The 27,246-nt window shown below is 47.2% G+C and overlaps 2 protein-coding genes across 5 annotated transcripts in view; one reads left to right on the top strand and one right to left on the bottom strand.

Annotated features, from left to right (window-relative positions):
• Positions 1 to 14,034, top strand: part of SHC3 (SHC adaptor protein 3) — a 150,410-nt gene extending 136,376 nt beyond the window's left edge. For all 4 annotated transcript variants that reach the window (XM_067744999.1, XM_067745000.1, XM_067745001.1 and 1 more), the window contains one exon: positions 6,360 to 14,034. In XM_067744999.1, coding sequence (XP_067601100.1) covers positions 6,360 to 6,488 — 129 coding nt within the window. In that variant the 3' untranslated portion in view covers positions 6,489 to 14,034. The remainder of the gene's footprint in view (positions 1 to 6,359) is intronic.
• Positions 14,035 to 14,745: 711 nt separating this feature from the next.
• S1PR3 (sphingosine-1-phosphate receptor 3) lies at positions 14,746 to 26,521 on the bottom strand. Its single transcript, XM_067745003.1, has 2 exons — positions 26,264 to 26,521; positions 14,746 to 18,483 (listed from the first exon to the last, which is right to left on the bottom strand). Exon 2 carries the CDS (start codon positions 18,338 to 18,340, stop codon positions 17,204 to 17,206), a length of 1,137 nt encoding a protein of 378 aa, XP_067601104.1. The 5' UTR covers positions 18,341 to 18,483; positions 26,264 to 26,521; the 3' UTR covers positions 14,746 to 17,203.
• Positions 26,522 to 27,246: the final 725 nt, after the last annotated feature.

Below are 27,246 nucleotides of genomic sequence, written 5' to 3'. Positions count from 1 at the left end.
CTAGAGGGAGCAAAAGGCACACAGCTTCTATCCTGGGAAAGGGATGGCTGAGCCTCACCTGTAAGGATGCAGGTGAGCGTCCAACCTCCGCTTCTCAGCAGTCCAGGCAGGCTTGCAGGAGAGCCTGCTGTCCACGCTACTCTGTGCTTCTTCTCTTCCTAGTTTGCTCTGTGTTCACAGATTTTCACAAAGCTATCAGGTTAGCTTTGTGGGATGGCTCTGTCCTCCCTGGGTCTGCATTCTGCGCCCAGTGTTCTCCCCCGCCAAAGTACATTTGGCATGGTCTCTGGTGGTGAGCACTGCAGGGTCAGACAGCTTGGGGATGCATTGAGTGCCCCAGCCTTCCTCCTTTAAGCTGGAATTTGGACTTTTTTGGTACTTTCTTGAGCAGTGCCTTATCAGCTGGCATCCTGGAAGCCTCACAGAGGTGAGCACTTAGAACTAGCAGGGCCCCAGAGAATCTTCCTGGGATGAAAGTTCTGCATTTAGAGAGACTACAATTCTATCCATCTACAGAGCTCCTAAAAAATTATTTTTAAGGTAGAATTTTCTGTGCTAGTTGATACAAGCAACAAGGAATTATTATACTTTCTGAACAGTTTGAACAAAAGTTCATAAACCCAATACTGCTGGAAAGTTAGAGTTCCAAAGGGCTGATCAAGCAGCCCCACATCTGCAAGGGCATGGAGGCTCACCTGTGAGGTGATCAGGTGTGCTCAGACCAGGCTGCAACTTAGCTGTCCTCTCCTTTGCCCTCCTGGATGACTGCCCCCTGCATCACCCCATCCTCATGGCACTCACGTCCACCACTGCCCTCTTCCACTGCTCATCAAGGTGAAGAGCCCAGACTACAGAACAAAACCCGGGCATAGGGTGTCCCTTCTGACAGATGTCCACATCTGGCTTAGTCAACCTTGATGGAGAAAACGTCCAGAATCAATGAAGGGGGGTGGTGAGAAGAGCTCAGAGACTTCACTCAGTCTCTCCTGTGCCCTCAGATCCCAAACCTGATATTCTACTCCAAAAATTAACATCCTGAGGTTGACCCACCACTTCCCACCTCCACTGCTGCTCCCACCCTTGCAGATACTGCTAGGACAGTGAGGTGGAATTGCTGGATCACATGGGAAATCTATTTTTAATTTTTTGAGGAATCTCCATGCTGCTTTTCCACAGTGGCTGCATCAATTTACATTCCCACCAACAGTGTAGGAGGGTTCCCTTTTCTTCGCATCCTGATCAACACTTGTTATTTTTTGTCTTTTTGACAATAGCCCTTCTGACAGGTGTGAGGTGATATTTCACTGTGGTTTTAATTTGCATTTCTGTGGTGATTAATGATGTTGAGCATCTTTCCATGCCGGTTGGCCAACAGGCCATCTGTATGTCTTCTTTGGAAAAATGTCCATTCAGGTCCTTTGACCATTTTTAATCAGGTTATTTTTCTTTTTTATGTTGAGTTGTGTGAGTTTTTTGTATATTTTGGATATTAACCCTGTATTGGGCTTATTATTTGCAAATATCTTCTCCCATTCTATAGGTGGCCTTTTTTTGTTGTCGATAGTTCCCTTCACTGTACAAAAGCTTTTTAGTTCGATGTAATCTCATTTGTTCATTTTTGCTTACATTTCCCTTGCCTGAGGAGACATGTCCAAAAAACTATTGCTAAAACCGATGTCAGAGAGTGTCTGCCTAGGTCTTCTTCTAGAATTTTTATGGTTTCAGGTCTTACATTTAAGTCTTTAATCAATTTTATTTCTGTATATGGTGTGAGAAAGTATTCTAGTTTGATTCTTTTGTATGTCCAGTTTTCCCAACACCGTTTATTGAAGAGGCTGTTTTTCCCCATTATGTATTCTTGATTTGGCCCATTTTTAAGTCTGGTTGTTTTTTTTCTTATTATTGGTTTTAAGAGTTCTTTGTATAGTAGAATATTGTATTGGATAATAGTCCAAACTTATTATTTTATTATTTATTGTTATTATATATTATTTTATTTATTAGATATGTCTCTTGCAAATATTTTCTTCCCATCTGTGGCATGTCTTCTCATTCTCTTGACAGTGTCATTTGAAGGGCAGAAGTTTTTAATTTTAATGAAATCCAGCTTCTCATTTCCTTCTTTCATGGATCATGCCTTTGATATCATAAATAAAAAGTCATCATCAAACCCACAGTCATCTAGGTTTTCTCCTATGTTATCTTGTAAGAGTTTTATAGTTTTGCATTTTACATTTAGGTTTATCATCCATTTTGAGTCAATTTTTGTGAAGAGTGTACAGTTTGTGTCTAGGTTCAGTTTTTTGCATGTGGTTGTCCAGCACAATTTGCTGTTCTAGCACCATTTGTTGAAAAGACAATATTTACTCCATTGTATTGCCTTTGCTTCTTTGTCAAAGATCAGTCATCTATATTTGTGTGGGTCTATTTCTGGGCTCTCTATTCTGTTCCATTGATCTATTTGTCTGTTCTTTCACTAATACCACACTATCTTGATTACTGAAGCTTTATTATAAAACTTGAAGTTGAGTATTATCAGTCCTCCAACTTTATTCTTCTCCTTTGGTATTGTGTTGGCTACACTTGGTCTTTTGCTTTTCCATATAAACTTTAGAATAAGTTTGTCAATATACACAATATCTTGCTGGGATTTTGATTGGGGCTGCATTGAATCTATAGATCAAGTTGGGAAGAACTGACATCTTGACAATATTGAGTCTTTCAATCCATGAATACCGAATATATCTTCATTTATTTAGTTTTTTAAAACTTTCTCTCATAATTTTGTAGTTTCCCTCATATAATTGTGTATATATTTTGTTAGATTTATAACTATTTCATTTTGGGGGTGCTAATATACTGGGTTGGCCAAAAAGTTTGTTTGGAGTTTTCCATAAGATGTTTTGGGAAAAACCCAAACAAGCTTTTTGGCCAACCCAATAAATAGTATTATGTTTTTAATTTCAAATTCAACTTGTTCATTGCTTATATATAGGAAAGCAACTGACTTTTGTATAGTAACCTCTTATCCTGCAATCTTGCTACAATCATTTATTAGTTCCAGGAATGTTTGGTTGTTTGTATTTTGGTTGTTGTTGCTGTTGATTTTTTTGGATTTTATTCATAGACAATCATATCATCTGTAAGCAAAGACAGTTTTATTTCTTCCTTTCCAATCAGCATACATTTTATTTCCTTTTCTTGACTTGTTGCATTAGCTGGGACTTCCACTATGATGTTGAAAAGGAGTAATGAGATGGGACATCCTTGCCTTGTTCCTGATCTTACTGGGAAAGCTTCAAGTTATTTGTAATATTCCTTTATTATCCTTTTAATGTCTGTGAGATCTGTAGTGATGACCCCTCTTTCACTTCTGATATTAATAATTTGTGTCTTCTTTCATTTTTTCTTACTTAGCCTGGTTAGAGGCTTATTGATTTTATTTATCTTTTCAAAGAACTAGCTTTGGGGATCATTGATTTTCTGTATTGATTTCCTATTTCAATTTCATTGATTTCTGCCCTAATTTTTATTATTTCTTTCCCTTTACTTAACTTGAACTTAACTTGCTTTTCCTTCTCTAGTTTCCTAAAGTGGAAGCTTAGATTATTGATTTCAGATTTTTCTTCATTTTCAATATATGCGTATTGAACTAAAACAAAGGCTCTCATCCGCACTTTTATGTGCTTTTTTGCTATGCAAAGCCTAACGTAGTTTTCTGGGGTTAACATTCATGTGTCATCACTGTAGCAGAATCCCTTTATGTATCTGGAGAAGTGTGTCCTAGGTTTGTCTGGGCTGCTGGGCTTTTAAAATCAGCCATTGGCATTTCCAGCACATGGCAGGTGAGTCCACACAGATGGCTCTGTGTGCTGCAAGTTCTCTGGGCAGGAGCTAGATCAGAGTTTCAGCAAGTATTTATAGGAGTGAAGTAAACTGCCTACTTCTTTATATGGCTTACTCTTCTGTGTGCTTACATGTGTGCATGTTTATACTGGCCAGCCTACGTACTACAAAAACACTGACCAGTGTTCCTCAGCTTGGCAGCATGTTGGAATCATGGAGGGAACATACAACACGCTAGTGCCCAGGCCCCATCCCAAGCTCCTGGTGAAGTTGGCCTAGGTATGGGGTTACTGAGAGCAACTCAGGTGATGCCAACGTGAGCCCAGGTTTAGACCACTGTCCCAGACACTTTCCCAACATAAATCCTTCTTCATCTGTCTCTATTGCCCCAGAACATAAATGAGTGTTAATCATTAAGAAGTGGAAATAAGGAGTCAATGATGTAAAGGCAACACCCCGATAATACTAGGCTCAAGCTGAGCTCCTGGGTGCCTTCAGCATCCAAGGAAGGGGCCTGTTGTGTTACCCAGGGGGTCTTTCTGGGTGGGGAATTCTAAGGAGCCCCAGGAGGATTAAACAACCTTGATGCAAAGATGCCAGAAAGTCTTGCAAAAAGATTTTTTTCTGAATGTGCCCATCAGATTACACCCTTACTGAGGCTTAATGCCCAAGAGTCAGGGGACCCCATGGCCTGGGAAGTTTCTTCCCCTTCAGTGCTTACAGAGGTGGGTGGGGAGGAGCCTCACATCAGTTGGAACCCAGGAGAGGAGAGCATCCTAATTTTAAAAAGTTTAAAGCCCAGGGCAGATGGCCTGGGCAGGGGCTTCTGATATACACACCTGAAGCATAGATTTAGAGAGAGAATGAGATATGGGACTGAAGGCCTAGAGATGGACATCCCATTGGTGGGTTGATGGAGGGGGAGAAAAAAGGGTGGCCACATTAAGAAAGGAGAGTGAGATTAAGAACTTGGAGAAGGATGGATGGACCTAGAGATTGTCATATTGAGTGAAGTAATTCAGACACAGAAAGGCAAATATCATATGATATCACTTATATGTGGAATCTAAAAGATGTTACAAATAACTTATTTACGAAACAGAAATAGAGTCACAGATGCAGAAAAGAAATTTATGGTTACCAGGGGGAAAGGGGCGGGGGAGGGATAAATTGGGAGATTGGGATTTGCATATGCACACTATTATATATAAAATAGATAACCAATAAGAACCTACTGTATAGCACAGGGAACTCTACTCAGTACTCTGTAATGACCTATATGGGAAAAGAATCTAAAGAAGAGTGGATATATGTTTATGTATAACTGACTCATATTGCTGTACAGCAGAAACTAACACAACATTTTAAATCAACTATACTCCAATAAAATTAACAAAAAAATAACTTGGGGAAAGAATATTGGGACAAGTAAGTGAGGAGAATAGATGTGCCTTCAGATCCTTGAGGGAGGGATGGTTGTTCCCTGGTTGTTCCAAGGGAGGGATGGGTCCCAGCAATGAGGCTGGAGAGAGGGGTTGGGGTACCCAGGCATCCCAGACCCATTGTGAGGGTCATCAATGGGACTGGAGCACTAGTGGGTACAGCCAGGGGCCTACTCCCTGCCCCATCTCCATTCCCTCTCAAAGAAGTAGGGCCCTGGGGCTGCATCCGGAGCACGCTGGGACACTGCTCCTGGCCAGAACTCATACTGCCTCCTTCAAGTGTGGTCTATACTGTGAGTGTACCGGCTCAGGGTGGGGGGACTGGTGACCCCCAGGGACCAGAGCACAGGGCCATTGTGCAGAGGGAAGAGGCAAAGCGCCACCCAGCACCCTCACCCCATCTCAGGCCTTCATCTATTCAGGAGAAGTTCATGGACAGGCACCCTACTAAGCTTTAGAACTGAGTGACCAGAAACGTGCAGCACTGCCCCTCCATCCCAGCAAGGGTCACTCTCCAGTGGGAACTTGGAGCCCCTCCTCACAACTGTGGGCTCCTTTCTGGCAGGTGTGCAGGATGCTGACAGCTGGCCTGGGGAGGGGTGGTGAGGAAGGACGGGGGTCTGAAGGTGCTGACCTGGAGGCTGAGCTAGGTTCCCAGGTGGAAGAAGAGGTCTGGGCCAGTACTGCCGGGCAAAGGCCTGCAGGTGGCAGGGGCAGGGGAGCCTGCAGACACCGCTGGGTGGTGCAGGACAGAGGTTTCTGGGATGAATCCCATGAGGGCAGGAGGGGAGCCAGAGAGAGGAGGCTGTTGAGATGTAGAGGATCTCACCACGGCCCCTGGTTGCTAAAGGTGGGGGAGGCCATGGCTCAGTCCCAGAGGGGTGGACAGATGAACTGACTGAATTTACTGGCCAGTGACAGGGACCAGGGACTTAGCAGACACCACCTCTGAAAGCACAGGGAAACCCTGGGTCGCTAAGGAGGCTGCATCTCCAGTTCTGACTCCCAGTGGGGGGCGTTCTTCTTCCTTTGCCTGTGGGTGGTGCTAACCTTCCCTCTGCACCCTCACAGATCCGCACAAAGGACAGGATCTTTGACAGTATCAACGACCTCATCAACCACCACCTGGAGAACAGCCTGCCCATCGTCTCTGCCGGGAGCGAGCTCTGCCTTCAGCAGCCGGTGGAGAGGAACCCGTGACCTGCCAGCTGCCCCGTCCCGACACTGCACCTGCAGTCAGGAGGGCTCACTTCTTCCCGGTAGATGGGTACTGGGCCATGGGAACTCAAGCATTTGCCCACTAGCTCAGAGCTTTGTTCAAAAGCCCCAGGAGGAAGGCCTCCCTAAAGTGCAAGTTTCATAAACTTGTTCCGAATTCTCATGTGCATATTAAAGGTGTACATACCTATACATCCTGTACAAATTATCCCTCTATATTTATATTTTTTAAGACTAAGAAAGATGTAAGACTGATGTTCCGTGCTGTATGTTTTTAATGAAAACAAAGTTTGACTGTAGTTGTCCGGGCAAAATGTTAATTCAGCTGACCCATTCCACTGGGAAAGTCCACTGGGAAGGTATTACCTACTAAGCACAATACAGGGAATAGAAGCAGCAGGAGGGTCGGTAATAAACACTTGGGATTGTGATAGAATAAGGCAAGATGCTGTCTATGCTCTGCACGTAAAGCCCTGTGAAGTGCTGGTCCTCATGGCTGTCCCTCCTCCTTGGCGACGCCTCCCAGGCTGCCTGCATCACACCTGTGTGCATGGGGTTTCCAGCACCAGAGATTAGAGCTGCTGCACTGAAGAGTAGGCGTTACTCCAGCTGTTTCAGGTAGTGCTGAGCACAGGAATGCCGTCTCCCATGACTCCGGTTGTCCAGGGGTTCTTGGGGATCCACTTTACTGCCAAATAGGGCACAAAATAAGCCTCACTGATCAAGATCTTGACAGGTAAATGCTTCCTTTGTTTTTATCTGTATAAGGACAAAATGAGGATGAGTGGAGGGATAGATGGGGGTTTGTACATCCTCTTAGCCAACAGGCTGCTGCAGTACCTGCTAGTAAAACCCCGCCCCCTTTATATTCCTCAGTAGAGGAAGAAGCATGTGTACGATCTGTGGAAGACGGGTGCAAACACATGTGCTCAGAGTTCCTGCCTGGAGACATTCCATCAGCTGTGGCTGATTCAGGTTTGCCTGAAGCTCGGGACCAGGCTCAAGAGCTTTGGGAATCAGTTTGAGGTCCCACTTCTGGAGAGATTGGTGGTAAATTGGCTGGTTTGTCTCTACAATTGTTTCCCAATTGCTCCATGAAAAGGGCTCATGCCCTGGGCAGCGCTTTGTCCCGGCTCCTTCCTTTGGGATCAAACACTGATTTCCTACTGGGTCGTTTGGTGTTAGGAAGTCGACAGTGTTTCTAACTTTTAAAAAATGTTTGGCTTGAGATTACCATATGATTTAACAGGTGCTGTCTTTTAAAAGATGGAAGGATTCACTCATTCGTTGGCACCTTCTCACTTGTGCTGCAATGTTGGCTCTTGTCCCAGTGAAATCCATTGCGGCAGCACCCCCTTCATCAGTGCAACGGAAGGACTCTCTGCATACACTTAGCATTGGAGAGTAATAAGTTTGATGCTTCGAGAATGTGGAGTTAACGGTAGATTTAAAAAATTCTAATGAGCGCTAATTCCACAAAGTTCTAATGCTACGTGCGTGAACCCTGTATGGCCAGGATGGGAGGATGGGGTAGACCTGTTGGCTGAGGATGGCTTGGGGCAGGTCCAAGGATTCATGTTAGCCTTCTGTGGAGTTTTTACCCTTTGAAGGTCCAATGAACCAAAGCTGACAGTGGCTTCAATCTTCTAGAATGTTCTGCAGTGAATTGGAACTTTATGGGGAGTCTGGCACTAATCTAGACTGCCCTGCCTCTTCCTAGAATGGTCTGTTTTCAGGTGCAGAACAGATACCCTGCTCCAAGTTATCCAAAAGCAGTGGGGTCTGAACAGGGATGCCAGACAGCAGCTAGGTCGGGCTCTTCCCCTGTGACAATGTAGACTTTGGGGTGGCTGTGAGAATTGCCCTGCACTCTGTCTCCTTGAGGCCTGCAGCCCTGCAGACGTATACATAAAAATCTGACCTCTATGGGGATGCATGATCCTTCTTTGTGTGCAAGTGTACACACATATAAAAATGGATCAAATGACTTCTTTCAACAGAATTGCACGCCCCCCTGCATAAGGCCAAAACGCTCATGTTAAGGGCAAAGGAAAGTAGGAAACAAGAGTTAAGAACTGAGGGCCCCTGAACATTTGATCTGTTTTGTTTTTCTCTTGGGAGTATAAGAAATGGTAATCTGCAGGTTTAGTAGCTCTCTGCTCTGAAGTTAGTGTTTATCTCAATGGTGATAAGCAATATACGCTTTTTGCATGAGAATCAATTTAGAAAATTAAAAGTAATGGGGGATCAAATATTGTTTCAATATTCATTCAAAATATGTATTTTTAAGCTCAGGTTTTAAGATCGCTTCCCACAGAACAGTGCTAGTGGGACATAACTGGCACTCCTTTGTAGCCATTGGAGCAGATTTGAGGTGTAGCAGCAATTTTCTAGTCTTTGTTTTCTCCCATTTGTAAAGCATGTAAAGCATGTAAGAGCTCACCTGGGTCATCTCTTCTCTTCCTTAACGCCACATGCTGGGTATCACGGAGCCTCACTCACAGATGGGGAAACTGAGGCTCAGGTAGTGCCCACCTTGCTCAAGGCTACAGGGTCGGTGGGCAACAGAGCTGTTCTACTCTCTCAGCGCTTCTCTGAGCTCTGCTCCATAGGGAGCTCGGGATTCAGAGGCAAACTTCGCTGCAGCCACAGTCGGGGCAGCTCCAGGGCCTCCAACTCCCAGGGCGTGGTCACTGAGCGCCGTGCCGGGCCACCCTGGGCCCTCGGAGTGTGCCAGGACCTGCTGCCCCTCTCGTGGGCCCCCTGCCACTTGACCCAGGCCTCTGTGTCTGCCGGGAGAGCCAGGCAGGGTCCAGCAGTCCTAAAATGGCCCATCTTGCTAAGTAGCTCTGGAGACCCCCCTTCCCCTTCCTACCCACACCATCCTGTTTGAATTAGCTGTGCTTTCCAGTGACACTCCTATCTGCTGGGAGCCTGCGGGGCTTCTGTGGGGCCGCTGGTCACTGGTTTCAGTCAGCTTTGACATCTGACTACTAGGGATACTCTGAACAGCTCATAGTAGAGGCAGGTGGGGAATTCCCTGGTGGTCCAGTGGTTAGGACTCGGTACTCTCACTGCCGGGGCCAAGGGTTCGATCCCTGGTTGGGGAACTAAGATCTTGCAAGCCACATGGTACGGCCAAAAAAAAAAAAAAAAGAAGCAGGTGGACAGTCAGATGGTGTGTTCAAATCAAATAACTCCCCACCTAAATCCTATGTTTAAGCCACCACTTCCGGACTTTTTATGTTTGAGAGGCCAGAGGACCGGGAGCCTGCCTGGCCTTTACCTGTGTTTCATTTGAGCAATGATTCTGTTTTGGGCCATCTCAGCTGTTGGGGTTGCTGGACAAAGACCCAACTGGGGTTCTCCTGATGGAGGAGGGTAGCAGTGATCATTTCCAATGAGGACAGAAGGTGAGAAGCCGAGTGCGAAGGGAAAGTCCTGGCTGAAAGCAGGGCAGGCCTGGGAGAGGAGTGGATGAAACAGCACTTTGTGCGGCCCCCTCAAAGGGCCCCGTGCTTGGGGACAGTGTCGACTCATTCTCCTGGCTCCGTGTCCAGCCTGCTGTCCTGAAGATGCCCGCTTCCTGAAATGGAGCTCTCCTTTCAGGTAGCATCAGATGCCTGGGTGACTCCTTTATATAAGTAACCCTTGAAAACAAATGTCCTCGTCCTTATTTCCCTGAATCAGTCACTTCTTGAAGTCCAGTCACACGTTTCCTTGGATCCCAGGCTCCCCGGGCAGCCTACCTTGGCTCCCGTATGCACAGAGCCATGTGGCCTCGAGCTGGTTGCTCAGTTTCTCTGAGCCCTGGCTCTCCACCTGCACCACCGGGCTGTGCAGTCCCTGTCCTGAGAGGCTGTGGGGGCCAGTGACTATGTGTAAGCATGGAGGACAGTTGTTTCCTGAGATGCTTCACTCTCAAAAGTGTACATCTGTGCTCTCTCGCTGGCCAAGTATGTAAGGATGCCATCCATAAATGCCTTTCTGTGAACGGTGACAGCCCGGTGGGAAGTGGGAAGGAGATTGTGGAAAGATTGTAAATAGGTAACTGTAGGACACAGACAGATCTTGGCCTTGGGTTTCAGAATGATACTCTAGGGTTCTGTAGTAAAACTTTAAGTTGGTCCTGAGAAAGAGAAGTGGAAAAACGACTGGCACACCTTGTTAACCTGGAACTGTCCCTGCTCCTCAGGGGACAGCAAGTAAGGGAGTGTTCTGGGATAATACAGCTGGAGGGACCCATTTTTCAGTGAGGAAACCAGAGCCAATTGACTTGCTGGAGGGTGGCGACAGTCAGTGACTGAATCTAGGACAGAGTGCAGGACTTATTAGAGTCCTTTAGGGCTTGTACATAAAGCTCAGCCCCTGATGGAAAATGGCCAGTAGTGCTTCCCTCCTTGAGTTTACATTTATGTTCCATCTTTTTTTCAAAATGCATAAAGGCGTGAGTTATTCACACGGACAAGGAAGTGTTTCTATTCCTTTGTTTAGTTTGGCGTCCCTCAGAAGCAGACCTTGAGAGAAGCTCAGAGCCCATGTAGACTTAGGGGTGGGGAAAGGAAGGAAGCTGATGAGGAAGGCATGGTCAGGCAAGTCACCAGGATGTGGCTAACGAATTGCATTGGGGACTGAGGGCAGCAGGGCTGGACATACCTCAGAGCTAATCCACCAGCGTGGGGAGAGAGCTAGATATTTACCCAAACAGCCCAGCACTGGTGGAAGGCTGTTTCTAGCCCCAGTGTCCTGGCCAGTCCTATGCACACCAAGCCAGGGAATCCTTTGGCAGAGAGACAGGCCTTCGTAAGCAGACTTGGGGTGAAAGGCAGGCATCAGAGCCATCGGGGGTCCTCCCCGGAGTTCCTGACTCAGTAGTTCTGGATGGGGCCAGAGAATTTGCCTTTCTAATAAATTGTGGGTGAAGCTGGTAGGCAGTCTTGACTTTGAGAACCATCCTCAGGTGCGAATTGCTAGCCCTTACCTGTCTCATTGATGGTTTTTCCCCTCTAATGTATGATTATGTTTTCATGCCACTTCATGTTATAGATCCCAGCGTCCATGCTGTGAGTTTAAAAGTGGAGGATTAATAAGCATTTATAACTCCATGCAATCATTGCTGGCAGATAAAATGCCATCTGCCAGCCACAATTTATTTATAATGGAGTTTATACATATTTATAAGTTTGCAAGCAACAAATAAACAGTTTTAAAACTGGCATATTTTATAGCAGCCAGAAAAATTGCAACTTTATACCAGGACTTGTGAATATCAATTGCATATGTATAGATACATATATACACACACACATACATATATCTACTGATTATGACAGATGTGCATCTCTGTCTGTCTGTATATACATATATACACATGCATATACCTACATTGATTACAACGGACGTGCATCTCTGTCTGTACGTGTGCACACGCAGGTTGACTGGGCAATTAGCACTCCGGGGCTCCTCCCTGGGTTTTGGTATTTTAACTAACAAGGGCAACTAGAAAGTTACACAAATGTGGAGAGTTTGGGGACCGATATATCCTAGAATTTACAGACACAGGGAGGAGGGTCCTGGATGCTGCAGGAATAGGACAAGAGGGTCACGGGGGGTCCACTGTGGAAAGTGACACAAGGGAAGAGAAGTCAATGGGGGAAGACAGGAAAGGAAAGGATGGGAGGACAGAGGAAGAAAAAGAAAAAAGAAGGGAGGGGGCAGCACGTCCAGACCTACATCCCCTGTTCACCCAGTAGCATGTAAAAAAAACAAGCAGGGGTGGGTGTTGGTGAGGCTGCCCGGGCAGGCGTGTTTGGGGGCCGAGTGTGGTCTTCCTCGGTATAGCCGCACTGCTTGTTGGCTTCTCTAACCAGCTTTCTCTTGGCCTCATCTTACGTTAGTTCACGTGAAGTAGGCATTGTTCTGGGCTCCTGTGAGTGTGCAAAGGTTCCGTCTGCCTGAGGATATAGTCCAGTAGGAAATAAACGCACAAAGAGTGTGGGAGCGTGACAGGCCTGATGGCTGGTGTGGCCAACTTCAACTAGGACCCTGGAGGGTGGAACTCCTGGGTGGGTCTGGGGAGTCTGAAGGCTTTGCAAACTAGGCTGCAGACGGGATGGGGAGGGTAAGAACAGGCAGACAAGGCGTGGATGGCCCAGGAGGAGGCCGGGACCCCCTCATGCATGAAAAATGGTCGGTGTTAGGAGGGATGCTGGAGGCGGAGGTGAGGTTGCTTCTGCCTGTTCTCGCCTCCTTCCTGCATCTCATGCAATGTAAAGTTTCTCTTTTGTTGTTTCACCTTGAAATGCTGTAGGCAGGAATATATGCAAGTGGGACACACACTGTGGCCCTGGTGTTTGAGGTCATGAATTCACACTTGTCTGGGACATTTTTACCACAACCAAAGTTTCTAACCACAAATCAAGTGACAACTAAAGCCGAAATCAATGGGCAAATCCATTTTTGAACACTGAATTAACTTTTTTGTAACAGCTGTATGTTGGTTGCAAGTGGAATGGTCTCTGTTCATTTGACTTTTGAATATAACTTGTTCCAGAATAAATATTGTAAAGTTAAGTACATGAATGTTTCTTTGTATCCAGAACTAAATAAGAATTAAAATTTGATGTTTAAATCCAAGGATTAGGAGAGAACTCCGTGTACATCTAATGTGTAATAATGAGATATTTATTAATTTTTAAAAAGCATTTGGATGGCAAATTATACATATTGATAAATATTTGAAAATTTTGTGTTTTGTTTTCTGTTAACTTTTGTGAAACAAAAAGGAATTACTGTGAAGGTCTATGGTTTATTGCCAATTTACCACTTTCTACGTTGATATTGGAACAGAATCGGTATTTGGACATCTCTGAGGAGTGGAAATACAAAACCAATTTCAAGTTTTCTAACCTCTGTTCTATGAAAAATAATAAAACCTAAATTATTTGGCCAACATTTGGGATATTTGTTAACACAACGGGTAAAGAGAATTGGCTTAAGTTCCTTCCCTCCTCACATTCAGTGAATCCACTTCACTCCTTCAGTAAATGATGTGGCTTCCAGTTGTGAGCCCTGCTGCCACACTGGGCACATCCCTGAGCTTCTAGGGCAGCCAACTGGAGATGCCACATGTCGTCCCTGGACGCCATCACTGTGGCCCAGGGGCAAAGGCTGTCACACCCACTTAGGCAATGCTGCACTTCTTATCACTGGTTATTGGAAAATGTGCCTTCATTTTCAGAATAGTGGTGTGTGCATTTCTGATTATGTAGCAAACCCTTTGATATTTGACTTAGATACTAAAAACATTTGGGTGTGGAAGTTTTGCACTCGTAGATACATTTAAAAGCATGGACTTGGTAATTTAACTAGAAGTTTCCTATAAAGTACACCTTGTTACATTTCTGTGAAAGGCTCTTTACCAGTGCAGAAGCAACATGGGTCAAGGGTGGAAACAACTGTTCTCTAAATAGTCTGATGTTAACTGTCAATGTGGGTCTGAGGGCAATAAAGAATATCGTGAAAAGTCTCTCATTTGTTTGGTGGATCTTGTATTGCCTCATGAAGGAGAGGAGTTGAGTTTGAAACCTTTCCATAGAAAGCAGATATTCTCAATTATTCCCCAGGAGACCTCTTAAAACACAATCACAGCAGAACCCCGTCAGGAACACCAAAGGTGTGGGATGAAAATGGAGGCCTGGCAAAGGCATTCCTGTTGAGATTTATGTTACCTTCTGTCCACTCGGCCTTGGGCAGTTAGCAAAGGTGGCAGAATGTCACTACCAACTAGTGACGCCAAACACTGGTCTCCTTCTATGTAGAATGTAGGGTGGAGAAGTGAAAACTTACCATTTGTGCTGGAGAAAGCTAGAGAAAGGGTTAGTTCTGATCTAGTCTCTCCTGTTGCTTCAATTACACCAAATGGAACAGAACCCATCATCCCATCTCTTTCAGCTGTACTTTGGCTGCCATGACCCTTACAATTGTCCCCCTATCAAAAGGGTAGTCCATTGACCTTCCCTATTGACCTACCAAAATTGGTGGAAAAGCACCCAATACACTGAAGTTTCCTAAAACACCAGCTCTGCTAGTGGGAAGCCTAGGGGAAATGTTATTGGAATTCTCAGAGTGTTTTAACTCCTAGAGAAACACTGGCACCAAGTGAGAGGTCATACTGCCACTTTGCACATCACCAGGGGCAGCCCCAGTGTACACAGCCCCTCACACGGACTCCCAAGAATGAGTTTATACAAAGGCTTTCAGTTTTATTTATTTTTTTAACAAACATACATGGGACACAGTAAAGGTTACTAACTGAACGAGATCTAATGCACAGGTTCTCTGTGGCTTTGACATACTCAACTTCTAAATGATCTCCAGCTAGCTAGTTAGGAATGTACACATCGGTACTAAATTTGATTACTTTTTGCATATATCAAATAAACACAATTACTTTTTTGGAGTATTTTTCATTCAGATTGATTGAAAGTTTTGCACTACCTCAAAAAAAGTTGAGGTTATAGTGTTATTAATATTAGTGCCAGACATCTGGGGACCCCAAGCAACTCAGAACTAACATATAAATTTCTTAAGTCATTTCCCTACCTAAGGTAAAATGCAATACTCAATATTTGGGCTCTCTGAGGCAATTTTGTTGTTGTTGTTTTCTGATCCCAGTATCTTAATGCTTAACTTTTCCAGAAATGCCCTGGATTTTCTCATGCTATTGACAAGAGAATCAGCTCCTTTTCAGTGACGTAATGAGGACAACAAAAATGCCACCTCTGGGCTTCCCTGGTGGCGCAGTGGTTGAGAGTCCACCTGCCGATGCAGGGGACACGGGTTCGTGCCCCGGTCCGGGAAGATCCCACATGCCGCAGAGCGGCTGGGCCCGTGAGCCGTGGCCGCTGAGCCTGCGCGTCCGGAGCCTGTGCTCAGCAACGGGAGAGGCCACAACAGTGAGAGGCCCGCATACCGCAAAAAAAAAAAAAAAAAGCCACCGATGAGCATCTCCTTACAAATAGGATTTATCTCATCAGTAACAAAAATTAAGAAAGACATTGGTCGGTACATGATCACCCAGGACCCACAGAAATCTTCCTTAATAAAGAGGAACTGGCATCATATAACAAAGAGGAGTCCCTTTCTCTTTGAAAAGTTATTCATGTATTAAGACTACTCTTTTAGTCTTTATCCAGGCAAAATTCCCACTGAACCTAAAAACTTCAGGGGGTTCTGATGTAAGGCTTACCCAAGAAAAAATCCTTTTAAAGGTTGCTTTTTTTTTTTTAAACAAAGAACTCAATACATCAACTATATGCTTATGACAGCTCTACAAATTTGTGTATTCTTCACCCATTTGTACTGCATGAAGAATCACTGGGGATGACTGTGTACAAAAATACCTTCTAAGTAATTGCTTCTTAAGGTAAACAGTGATACAGGGTCAACATGTGTTGAAAAGGAAGAGTACAGTATGGCTATATTTCTTTGAAGAAAGCACAAGCTGCCAGATCACAAGTAAACTGCTCTAATAGTCATGGTCAGGGTCAGCTTTCAGGAATCCATGAGGCTGCTGATGACCCCAGCTGCTCAGCTGTGACAACGCAGGGAGTTGTTGACTTGGTGCTTTCTGATACAGATTCAAACTCAACATAGGATCACAGTGCTGCCTTGCAAACCTCTCCTAATTCAATGGAAACTCCCCATTACATTGGAAAGATGAAATGAGCCAGGGGTCTGTCCTCTGCTTCTCCCTCGTGGGTTCTTTTCTTGGTTGGTCTGGGGCACAGGCTCCTGGAATACGTTGGCTGGCTTTTCTGTGATTTGGAGAAATGCCAAACAATCACGTAATTTGGCTAACTTGGCTTTTAGATGTGCTTAAGACTGCAGGGACAAATGACAGAAGAGAAGCAGGGGTCCCCTTGGGGGATGTACGCCCACAGAACTTGCTCATTCTCACCAGGATACTCCAGACGCTGTCAAGTGTATGTCTCAGGACAGTTTGGAGTCAGACCCACACATCTGAGACCAGCCTTGGACAAGCCCTTTGGGGGGATTTGGGCTTTCAAAACCTGCTTAACTTGAGACTTCATGTCAGTCTGAGGAGACTGGGACCAGTGCGTCCACCTAGTACCCAGCCATATCCTCATACCTGGTGCTTCAGTCAGAACATACCTGTACTTCCTGTTACGTAACAGTATCACGTACTGCGACTTATGCATGTACCAATGGCAGACGTATGAAACGCAAGTGCTCTGTAACACAGAAATGACGAATATACAGCATCTATCCTGTGCAGAGTGTAGTGTAAAGTTACCAAACATCATCCTGATGTTCTGGGAGACACACTGTACACTGTGGTCCACGACCTTCCCTCTCTAGGCACAGCAGACAGTGGTCGGTGGGATTCAAGGTAAGGCACTGATGACATCGGCAGCTTGGTACATTTGGAAGAGCCTGGAGCCTAAACGGAAAAGGCATGCTGTCTACACTGAAATGGGTTGGCAATTCCTTGGGTTCCCTCCTTAAGAGACGTCCACAACAGGCAGGCTGTTGGCAGAATAGGTTTCCTGAGTCCTAGCTCTGGAACAGCCGCTGTGGGTGAGGCGTGCAATCAATAAGAATGTGGCTGCAGGGTTAGCTGCTGCTCGTTCCATGGAGATGCAAGGACCCCACGTTCCTGGAGCCCGGCGTCCTCACTTGCAGAGGATCCCATTCTGCAGGGTTTTGTTTCTGTCTGTTATGCAGGGCGAGGCAGCTGTTTGGGGGAGGTCTTCCTTGCTCTTTGGGGAGGGGCTGCTGTTGTTGCTGCCGCTGGATTTGCTTCTGCTTGGGTCGAGAGCAGGCTGGATGGGTGAGGAGAGGGCACCCTGGCCCCTGACCAGGCAGGTGCAGACCAGCCGGAAGAAGGCCCGCCGCATCTCCTTGCTGGCCAGCGTGTAGATGACCGGGTTCATGGCGGAGTTGAGCACGGCCAGCACAATGAACCACTGGGCCTTGAACAGGATGGCACACTCCTTCACCTTGCAGGCCACATCCACGAGGAAGAGGATGAAGAGTGGGGACCAGCAGGCAATGAAGACGCTCACCACGATCACCACGGTCCGCAGCAGGGCCATGGACCGCTCTGAGTTGTGAGGGCTGGCCACCCTGCGGCTGCTGGACTTCACCAGGAAGTAGATGCGTGTGTACAGGATCACGATGGTCACCAGGATGGCCGTGAAGATGCTGACGCAGAACGCGATGTACTTCTTGGAGTAGAGGGGCAGGATGGTGGAGCAGTCAGGGAGGTTGTGCAGGCAGTTCCAGCCCAGGATGGGTAAGGCGCCCAGCGAGAACGCGATCAGCCAGCACATCCCGATCAGGAGAAAGACGCGGTGCTTCTTGTTGGCATCGTAAGGTCTCATTTTGATCATGGTCAAGTGCCGCTCGATAGCAATGGCCAGTAGGCTACAGGTGGACGCCCCGAGGGCCACGAACATGCTGCCTTCCCGTAGGAACCAGACCGTCAGAGACAGGCTCAGGGTCCTCTTGCCTGACATCAGAATGTTGACCTTGTAGGCTATGCCGGCCAGCAGGTCGCAGAGAGCCAGGTTGCCAATGAAAAAGTACATGCGGTTGTGAAATTTATTGTTTTTCCAGATGGCGATCAAAACCATCAGGTTCTCCAAGACAATGAAGCTGCAGATGATCAAGAAAACAATGGTGGTGAGCGTGCTGCCCTCGGGGGCGTCCTTCAGCCTGTCCTTCAGCTTGCCTACATAGCTGTAATGTTTGTGCAGGGTCTCGTTGGAGGTGTAGGGTCTGGGGTGCAGCGTGAGAACCGTCGCCATCACTTGGAACTCACGATCGGTTAGCTCCAGAATCCACCAGAGGGCGCCCTGGGAACGTCCATTTCCCGGGCAAAGAAAGCCTGCAGCTCAGGCTGCAATAGTGATCCAAGCCAGACACCGGCTAGGGTGTTGAGAATGGGCTCCTGAAAAAAGATAAAAGGAGGGGGCGCCCAGTGATAAAGTAACAGCACCTAAGATCAACGGCAACAATAAAGTTGGGTAAAGGCACTAAAAATGTTGAAGCATTTGGACGGTTGATCTGCATGGGCCCAGAGGGGGCCTTTAACACAGGTCAAGATCCTAAGTGACCATGGAGACAGAGGGAGCAGTTCTGTGTCTGCAGTTGCTCAGGAGGGAAATTCAGTGCATGAGCTCCGCCATCATTCAGTCACGTCACCATCACACACACACCCAAGTAATACTTCCATCTGGAAATCTCTTCTTTTTTTTTAAGATGTTGGGGGTAGGAGTTTATTAATTAATTAATTTATTTTTGCCATGTTGGGTCTTCGTTTCTGTGCGAGGGCTTTCTCTAGTTGTGGCAAGCTGTGGCCACTCTTCATCGCGGTGCACGGGCCTCAAGGCACTTAGGAACGCTAACCAGTTCATACTCATCTACTGCACAGGAGGTGGTAAACCCTTATTCCCAGTTACTGAGAGAGAAACAGTATTATGCCAGGTCCAAAAAATAGAATAGAATCTGGAATAATGCCCGTCCGATTTCTGAAACGTCTTTGGTGGGTTTTGGCGCAACATTGTGGGAAGTACTCACACTTCCTGGATGGGATCCCCGGGTAGCAGGGCCAGGGCCAGAAATTGAGTCTAGACGGCCCCCAGGTCTGCCCAGCAGAGAGCTCGGAAACCGACCACCTGGCCACCAAAGGAAGAAGAGCACAGGCCACGCACGGCCCACATGGCCACCCCCTAGCAAGCAGCTGAGCATAGAGCCAGGGGAGGAAGAAATACAAACCTGTAAAAGTGGAATCAACAGCTTTTGAGACTAAAGGAAGAAAAGAGAGGACAACTAACTGAATTTTCGAGTTCGGCTTAAAATTCAGAGTTTAGCTCTAACTGTCTAAACTGCCAAAACTAAATCGGTGTGTGTGAACTGAAAGAAACCAACCTGGGAGCACTAGTGAGAGGGTGGGGCGGAAAACCCAAGAGCCAGACTTCCGATGGTCCTTCCCCACTGGACTTTGGATGTACCCCAACCCACCTGTGGCTTTATCCATCAGCCTCCTGTGATGTCCTCAGTGAAGCAGACCCAGCTACCAAAGCAGAAATGGATTTCACTAAGCTCACTTATTCTAAATTAAAATTATTTGAGTATTTAAATATATAATTAAGATCAAACGAGGTTAATTTACAACAACCAACTGTGTGAAGATTTTTCTTTACCTTTTTTTTTTCTTTTTGTGGTACGCGGGCCTCTCACTGTTGTGGCCTCTCCCGTTGTGGAGCACAGGCTCCGGACACGCAGGCTTATTGGCCATGGCTCACAGGCCCAGCCGCTCCGCGGCACGTGGGATCCTCCCGGACTGGGGCACGAACCTGTATCCCCTGCATCGGCAGGCAGATTCTCAACCACTGCACCACCAGGGAAGCCCGCACACCACTTTTTAAAACAAATTGCAAGCTGTCTTTTTAAGAGTAGAAGTAGGTGCAGCAGCTGACACTCTCAGAGCACTTTCCCTGGAGCCCCTTATTTAATCCCCATGCTGACACCGTGAAGATCTGTCGTAGGAAACCAGGCACAGGAGAACTTAGTCGCCTGGTTATCTTCCCACCACTTGCCACCCCAGAGCACAACCCCGGAGAGAGTATTCCTCATCCCCACACAGATGCACTGCCACTGCACCACGGGTGACCTCATTCATGGAAAAGGCGTGGCACAAAGGTAGGGAAGAGGAACACATGTGCCGCTCCACCAAGAGCCACAAAGCAGCAGCATCCTGAGAGCGGCTATTTCCCCGACGGCAATGGGGTCACATGGCTGGCCCGAGGGCCCTACATACGCAACATCCCCCATGCCAGACCCCTGCTGCCACATCGAAGTGGCCGCCCCTCTGTCCATGACATCATCATGTCGGGTTTGCCTCAGATGCCTCTGAGACATCTGCTTTCCCATCAGGGGTTTCTCTCCCAGGACCTGATATTGGCAAGCATAACAAGGGGATTTATAATGGTAACTGACTCAGCACCAGAGCAGTCTGAATGATAAAAAACATACTAACAGGACTAAAAGGACAGGAACATGAATTGTACAGGAATTCCCACTCACACTGGGGTGAAAGGGCTCTAGGCATCTGCAACTGAAAGGCTTTTGAAACCAGGGTGTGTCCAAAGTTTGTCTCCTGTGCCTTAGTTTCCCCCATTACTCCACGGCATTTGAATACCTCTTGGACAGTCTCCACCCCTCCGACTAGGTTATATAGTATGGATAGCAGGGAAGTGAGTCCCTTTAAAACTGATGGATCTGGACTTCTCTTGGAAATAAAGGGCAGAGGAAATACACCACAGGCTTTGCAGACTCACATCAGCTTTTTTATCCCCTGAATATGTAGAGTTTTGATAAAATTAAGTAGAGGAAACAGAAGGGAACAATAAAAACTGATAACCAGAAAGAAAATAACCAAAACAAAAATTGTCTAAGATATGCCAGAAACCCATCCAAACCATGAATCTTGAAGGTGAACATATTTTCCCGTTAATTCTTGATTTATAATTTCCCTTAATTAAATACTTATCACTCAAGGAGCACATTTTTTCAGAACGTCTTTTGTTAAATGTGAATCTCCGCATTTTGCGTAACTGGAAGATATCCATCTCTCTTTGGAATCTAAAAGCTTATTTTCTTTGGATTATCAACATTAGAAAGTAGACCCCATCTGAGAGTTAAGTGCTGGGCGAAAGATCAGATTGATTTTGGATGCATCTGAACACCACTGTGCATAGTCCGACCATCTCACGGACGAGTTCGGGCCTCCATCCCGAGGGGTGCAGCACAGACTCCGAGTTTGCCGGAAGAACGCTCTGCCCCTCCCAGGTCCTGCTCATGGCGAGGTGGGGCATCGGCCCTCCCTGGCTCATCCATCCTGCTGCTGCTGGTCACTGCAGGGGTGCTGGGCACTGCGGGCACCAGGGCTCCTGGGAGACCAACCTATCCTATCCCTCATGGTCTCTTCTAGTCACTGACCACTCCCAGATAGTAATATTCTCTGGACGTCTCGTCCCCTAGGGTAATTTAGCCTGTGTCTGACCTTCATATAAATGGAGCCATATGATATACAGTGTGCCTGGCATCGTCCTCTCAATGTGATGCTCCTGTGAGCCATGCGTGGAGATGCCAGTAATTCCTTCCCATTGCTTCCACCATGTGGATGGATGCAACAGCCTCCATTCATTCCTGGTTGTGGACATGGAGTGGTTTCCAAGTGTTGTTGTCCTTAGCAGTGGTGCTAGGATGGGTTGAGGATGTCGTTGTGGCGAGCACGTGCCTGTGTTTCCAAGGAGTACCGTGGATTTCCTAGCATTGATGTCTAGGTTGGGCTTTGATGGGAGGGTCCCTGCAGAGGCTTATGGGTCTTAGCCCCTGGTCCTGCAAGTGGTATTTGTGGGGAGCTGGAGAAGTCCACATAGAGGGTGAGCGTTACACACTACAAATGCTCACGTTTTGTTTTATTTTAAAAGATAGGTGTCTGGGGCTGTTAGTGACCAGCATCTGCCTTTCCATTGTAAAAGGTTGATCACTGCTTAATTTCCACCAGAATACTTAAAAATACAGCCTGATGCTGAGAAGTGTGGCTGGGTGCTGGCTAGTCGTGTACACATTCCGAAAGCCAGGCATGTTATAGAAGATACTCAGGACAGAGATGCTCCTGCTTATGGACAGTGGTCTTCCAGCAAACCCAGATTGCGACACAGCTGTGCCTTGCTTATGTCCACAGGCAGAGTTCTCACTCTCAAACTGTGCTCATGTGGCCCAGACCCCCACAGACCCGTCCCCTGAAGTACACTGCCCACACCTGAGCTTCCCTTACATCTACTCAACAGAGACCTGTTACACCTAAGAGTTTTCACTTCAACCTCATTCAGTTGGGGTCTTCAAGTCTACCTCAAGGCATTTCAACACCAAGCCTTTTTCTTTTTGCAGAGAAGGAATACGACACTTTCTGTAAGGTGGTTCAGAGGTGTGTCACCCCACACCTCTTCCCTCCATTCCAAGTTGGAGCATCTGCGGGGAGGAGTGAGCCCGGCAGGGGCCGATGGATTCCAGATGTGCTTTCTGTGCTAGTGATTCACTTTCTCTACACGTCAATTTGAAAAATAAACAAACTGTAAAAAGAAGGAAAAGGAAAAAAACAAAGGGAAATATTTCCACAATCTGGGGTCTGTCTCTTTCTCTCTGTAATGGCCAAAAAAACCCCCAAAGGAACAAACAAAAAAGCGCACGCACACACACAATAAGATAGTGAGAAATTTATTTCTCCTGGCGGATGCAGGGTACTGTATTTTTAAAGGCACGTTCTCCCAGTTCATCCCCCAAACTGAATTAAAACATGAAGCATTTGCCAACAAGCCAAATTTCTTGGAAAGCAAGGTTTTTTTTTTGTTTTTTTTTTGTTTAGAAGAATTTAGGAAGGAAATAATGAGTTGGCCATTTCATGGCCCCAGAAAAATTCCTTTGCTAATGAGTATTTCCCCTCACTCCGAGCTTCTTAGGTGACCTCACTCTGCTTTCAGAGATAGTTCATAGCAAGAGGCTTCACACACTCAGTCTTGCACGCCTGCGAGTTGCTCTGTGACCATTAGTGGAGCTCCCAGTGAGAAAACGGCTGTTACAGATGAACCACGTCAGGATTCCACACCTTCCCCTTTCTTCTCTGGAGTGTGGAAGTAAGTTGGTCCCTGATCAGGATTCCTGCTTTTCAGTGGCTTCTCCACAGCTCTTTCTCCCGGTAAACAAAGCTTGGATGATAACACAGATCTGGGGGCAGTCCAGGGAGCCCCAGGAATGCAGGTTGTACCCAGGACCTGGTGCAGCTCGAGCATCTGCCTCCGTGCACACACTCCTGGGCATCCTGGCTCGTCGATCGGAGGGCAACTGCTTTAGATGCAAAAGGTCTTTACCTTCATTGGTTTTCAACCAGCCTTGTCAAACTTTCTCTTCTGTGCTTGTTCTAAGGAAGGGCACGGGACTGAATTCCTACCAAGACTGCCACAGGACGAATGAAAGTGTGTGGAAATGAGCTCCTCCAGGCATATGCAAATAAGAGGTGTTCTGCCCAGGAAGTCCTAACTGGGGGGTCCCTGTCATCCTTTCCCACAGCAGTGCTCTTACTCGGTGATACTGCACATGTACCCCATGTTGCACATTGCAGGTACCATGTCTGATCCCCACTACAGCATCTGCCTTCCAAATGTACATAGGAGGAAACTGAGTCCGGAGGGTTGGGTGTGCGGGCTCAGTGTCCTTTGTAGCACAGCTTGGAAGAGGCTGCGCTGGGCCGGATGCCTGTGTCATTGGATTCCAGCGCACCACGTTAGGGATAAGCTCTTCCGGAAGCTGTCACCTTTCCATGTGTTCCTCACCTAGATAGTGACAAGAGTGTCACCACCATGCTTGGAACTGATAGCAAAATGCTGGAATGCTAATGTGAGGGCTTGACTGAAATATATGGAAAACTCTGACCCCGAGGAAATGGAGCGGCATCTTCAAGGCCAAAGAGCCTAGTCAACTGACTCAGGTCTCTCACTCCAGCTCACGGTGCTGATGGGACGTTAGAGCCACCCAATCCGTACCACACTCTCCTTGGAACAACCTTGTCACTGATTTACCTGACTGGCCTATTGCCTGGCCTCTTATAGATGCAGCTGTAATTCCTCAAAAATTGAATGAAAACAAAAGAGAAGAAAAGGCAACTTCATGCTTAGTAACTGTAACAACACTTAAAAGTATTATTAACTAAAACTAGACAGGATTCCACTCAGTATATCATATTATCTCCAAAAGTTCATGGAATATCTCTTAAGGCAAGTAATTAATTTTACAGAAAATGTACGGCAAAGGAATAATATGAAATGGCTCCGAAACTGCTAAGAAAGGAATCACGAAGCCAAATGCGAGGAAACAGAAAGGCTCGTGTAGCCCACGGCACAGCAGTCCTGGCTAACTGGCCAACGTAACAGATTGCCTGAGGCTGCCTTGCCAGCTGTGGCAGCACCAGAGTCATAGTCCCAAGTCCTGGCAGAAAAAAAGGGTTTCTCCAATTGGGCAACCCCAAATGTTTCAAGATTATGGTATGCTCAAATCCCCATGTCTTTGCAACAAAAATATATGTATACACTGTAGGTCCTGAAACATTTTTAGGAGGTGGAAGAGATACCGTGGAATCAAATTAGTGTCATTATTTCCAAACAAAGAAAAATCAGTTAGTAAATTTTGAGAAATAAATTCATTAGGCCAATAGGTAAGGCTCCTTGTACAGGAAATGGGAGTTTCAGTATCCACATATGGTAGAAAATTAGAAGACTCATGCCTTTAATGAAATGCACAAATGTAAAGAGGAAAGCAGCATTTTCAGAGATGAAAACTGGTCGAGGAAGCATTTTGTCTATATCTTAAGGGCTGACTTTGTGTTTCAGATCTCTGGTGTCAGGCAACAAGAGCGCCTGGACTAGCAGGCCCTAAGTGAATGTTTGCTGACTGAGAACATCCAGTGTATGGTTCTCCTCCCGCAACAAAATTATTCATACTGGCACTGAGCTCTGCATCAATTGAGAACTTGTACAGATGTGGATAATTCCACAACTCCTTAAGTACTACACACACACACACCACACCATACCACACTCCACACACATATACACACCAGAACCACCACGTACACCAGCAACAGGCTTGGCCATCCCTTGTTACTCATATACCCACAGACCATAATCCTGCCCTCGTATTTCCTAGGAATTACGTTTTTGTTAACCATGCCAGCAAGATTTTCATCAATGAAGAAATAAATGTTGAAAAGATATATTAGGAACATGTGATTATATACAAGGTCTGCAACTTCTAACTCCAGACTTGAAAAAGATGCCTAATTGTGGAAGTACCCAGAGCTCCAGAAGAGCCAGACTCAGTTCATGCTGCTACCTTTCTTCATTTTCAAAGTAAAGCATGTTCACTTTAAAAATCCAACAAGAAGTCCCTCTCTTGCCTCTAAATACAAAAACACCACAAAGTAATATGTCCTTGGGAGTGTCTAATGTCAGGAAGAGAGAGAACGTAAGAAGGAGAGGGATCAAGAGAGAGGGAGAGAGAACCATTTGGAGACTGGAGGGTTAAAAGTGGCAAAGTTAGCACTTTCCTGCACCAGGTCAAAGAAGGACCTTCCCCAGCTTTATCTGTTAGGAATGTAACATACTGATCTTCCCTGGGAACCTCATTATTGCACGATAGGAACTTTTTCTTCCAGCCCCCTGATTCTGACAGCCCTGACTGCCTTGTTTGAGACATAGAAGGAAAACTGGAATTTCGTGGCGAATAAAATTAAATAGAATAATTTCCCCAAGAGAACAAGCACATGTACACACGCTTCCAGAGTCCCAGGTCCTCATCCTGGGCGGGAGCCCAACTTTTTAATTGTTCCAGGAAAGCGACTGACGGAACATCTCTGTGAAGAGTCACTACTCTTTCCTTGGCATTTAAATGCTCCAATTGTACTTAAAAAGGGACCATCCCCTCCCCCACCCCGCCTCGGCTTCAGTCACCAGAATGGCTGACCTGTGTGGCGGGGGTGATGCTGATGTAATGTGCTCGCCCACCCAGGTCACCGTCGCGCCGAGGACTGGCTGGAAATTTGTGAGAAAAGTGGACCCGGCTGCCCCCACCCACCCCGGTGCCCCGGGCCTTCGGCCGTGCCGTCTCACCTCCTTCTGGGAAGGGCACTTGGGCCACCGGCATCCTGACACCCCTTCCTCCGCTCAGATGCGAGCTGGGCTGGGACGCCGGGATAGTCCTGGGGCTCGGGAGTGGGGGCACGTTCCCGGGCCGGAGAGTCTCGCTCGGGTTCGTCCTGCCACCGCGCTTGGCGCCGGGTTCCTGTCGCGTGTCTCCCAGACCAGATTCTTCAGCCTCTGTCCCCGCCAGCCGGGCGCAAACTTTTCCAGCGGCCCGCTGGGGCGGGGCCCGAGCTCCGCCTCCCCGCCCTGCCGCCCCACGCCCACATTCCGGGCCCCACCTCCACCTCCCCGAGCCCCAGCCCCCTACTCACGCCCCCCACGCCCCCTCCTCCCCTGACCTCATACCCCACCTCCCCGCACCCTGCTCCATCCCCCGGCCTCCCGGCATCTCCCCGCCCACCCATCTACCCTTTGCCCCCTCCCCCATCTCCCAGCCCTCTGCCGTCACTTCTTTGTCCCCCACCACCTTCATACCCCTTCCCTCAGCGCCGCGCCCCTATCTCCGCGTCCCTCCTTCCCCGCCCCCCGCCTCAGCATCCCCCGCACTCCGCGCCCGCACTTGCCCCCAAACCCCTGTGTCCTGCTCCCGGACTCCCGCCCCCGAACTCCTGCTCCGGTCTTCCTGCCTCCCTTGCCTGCCTCCACAGTCGAGGCCCTCTCTGGTGGGTCCTAGACATTCTCCCATGGCCTCCCGCCTCCCTTCGCAGTCCCCCTGGGCTTGGCTTGCCCCTCCGCCTCTGCCCCAGAACGGCCTTCAGATCCTGCGCTCCTCCTGAGCTCCCGGCTGCCGACCCAGGGGCTCAGGACCCAGCCGGCAGGTCCATACCGGGTCCGGGGTTGGACTTGGGCAGGGCGCACTGAGGGCGAGGGTTTGGCAGATTACTGTTATCATCATCATCATTAGCATAATTGTCGCGATCATGATCATTTTGGGTTGGAACTGACTGACC

This window comes from Pseudorca crassidens, chromosome 7, assembly GCF_039906515.1.
Source record: "Pseudorca crassidens isolate mPseCra1 chromosome 7, mPseCra1.hap1, whole genome shotgun sequence".
Lineage (NCBI taxonomy): Eukaryota > Metazoa > Chordata > Mammalia > Artiodactyla > Delphinidae > Pseudorca > Pseudorca crassidens.
The sequence above is the reverse complement of the archived record's forward strand: the minus strand, read 5'-3'. Positions and strand labels throughout refer to the sequence as shown.

What these genes read in the sequence shown, in the direction of transcription:
- S1PR3 (XM_067745003.1), bottom strand. Translation starts at nt 18,340, where the DNA reads ATGGCGACGGTTCTCACGCTGCACCCCAGACCCTACACCTCCAACGAG.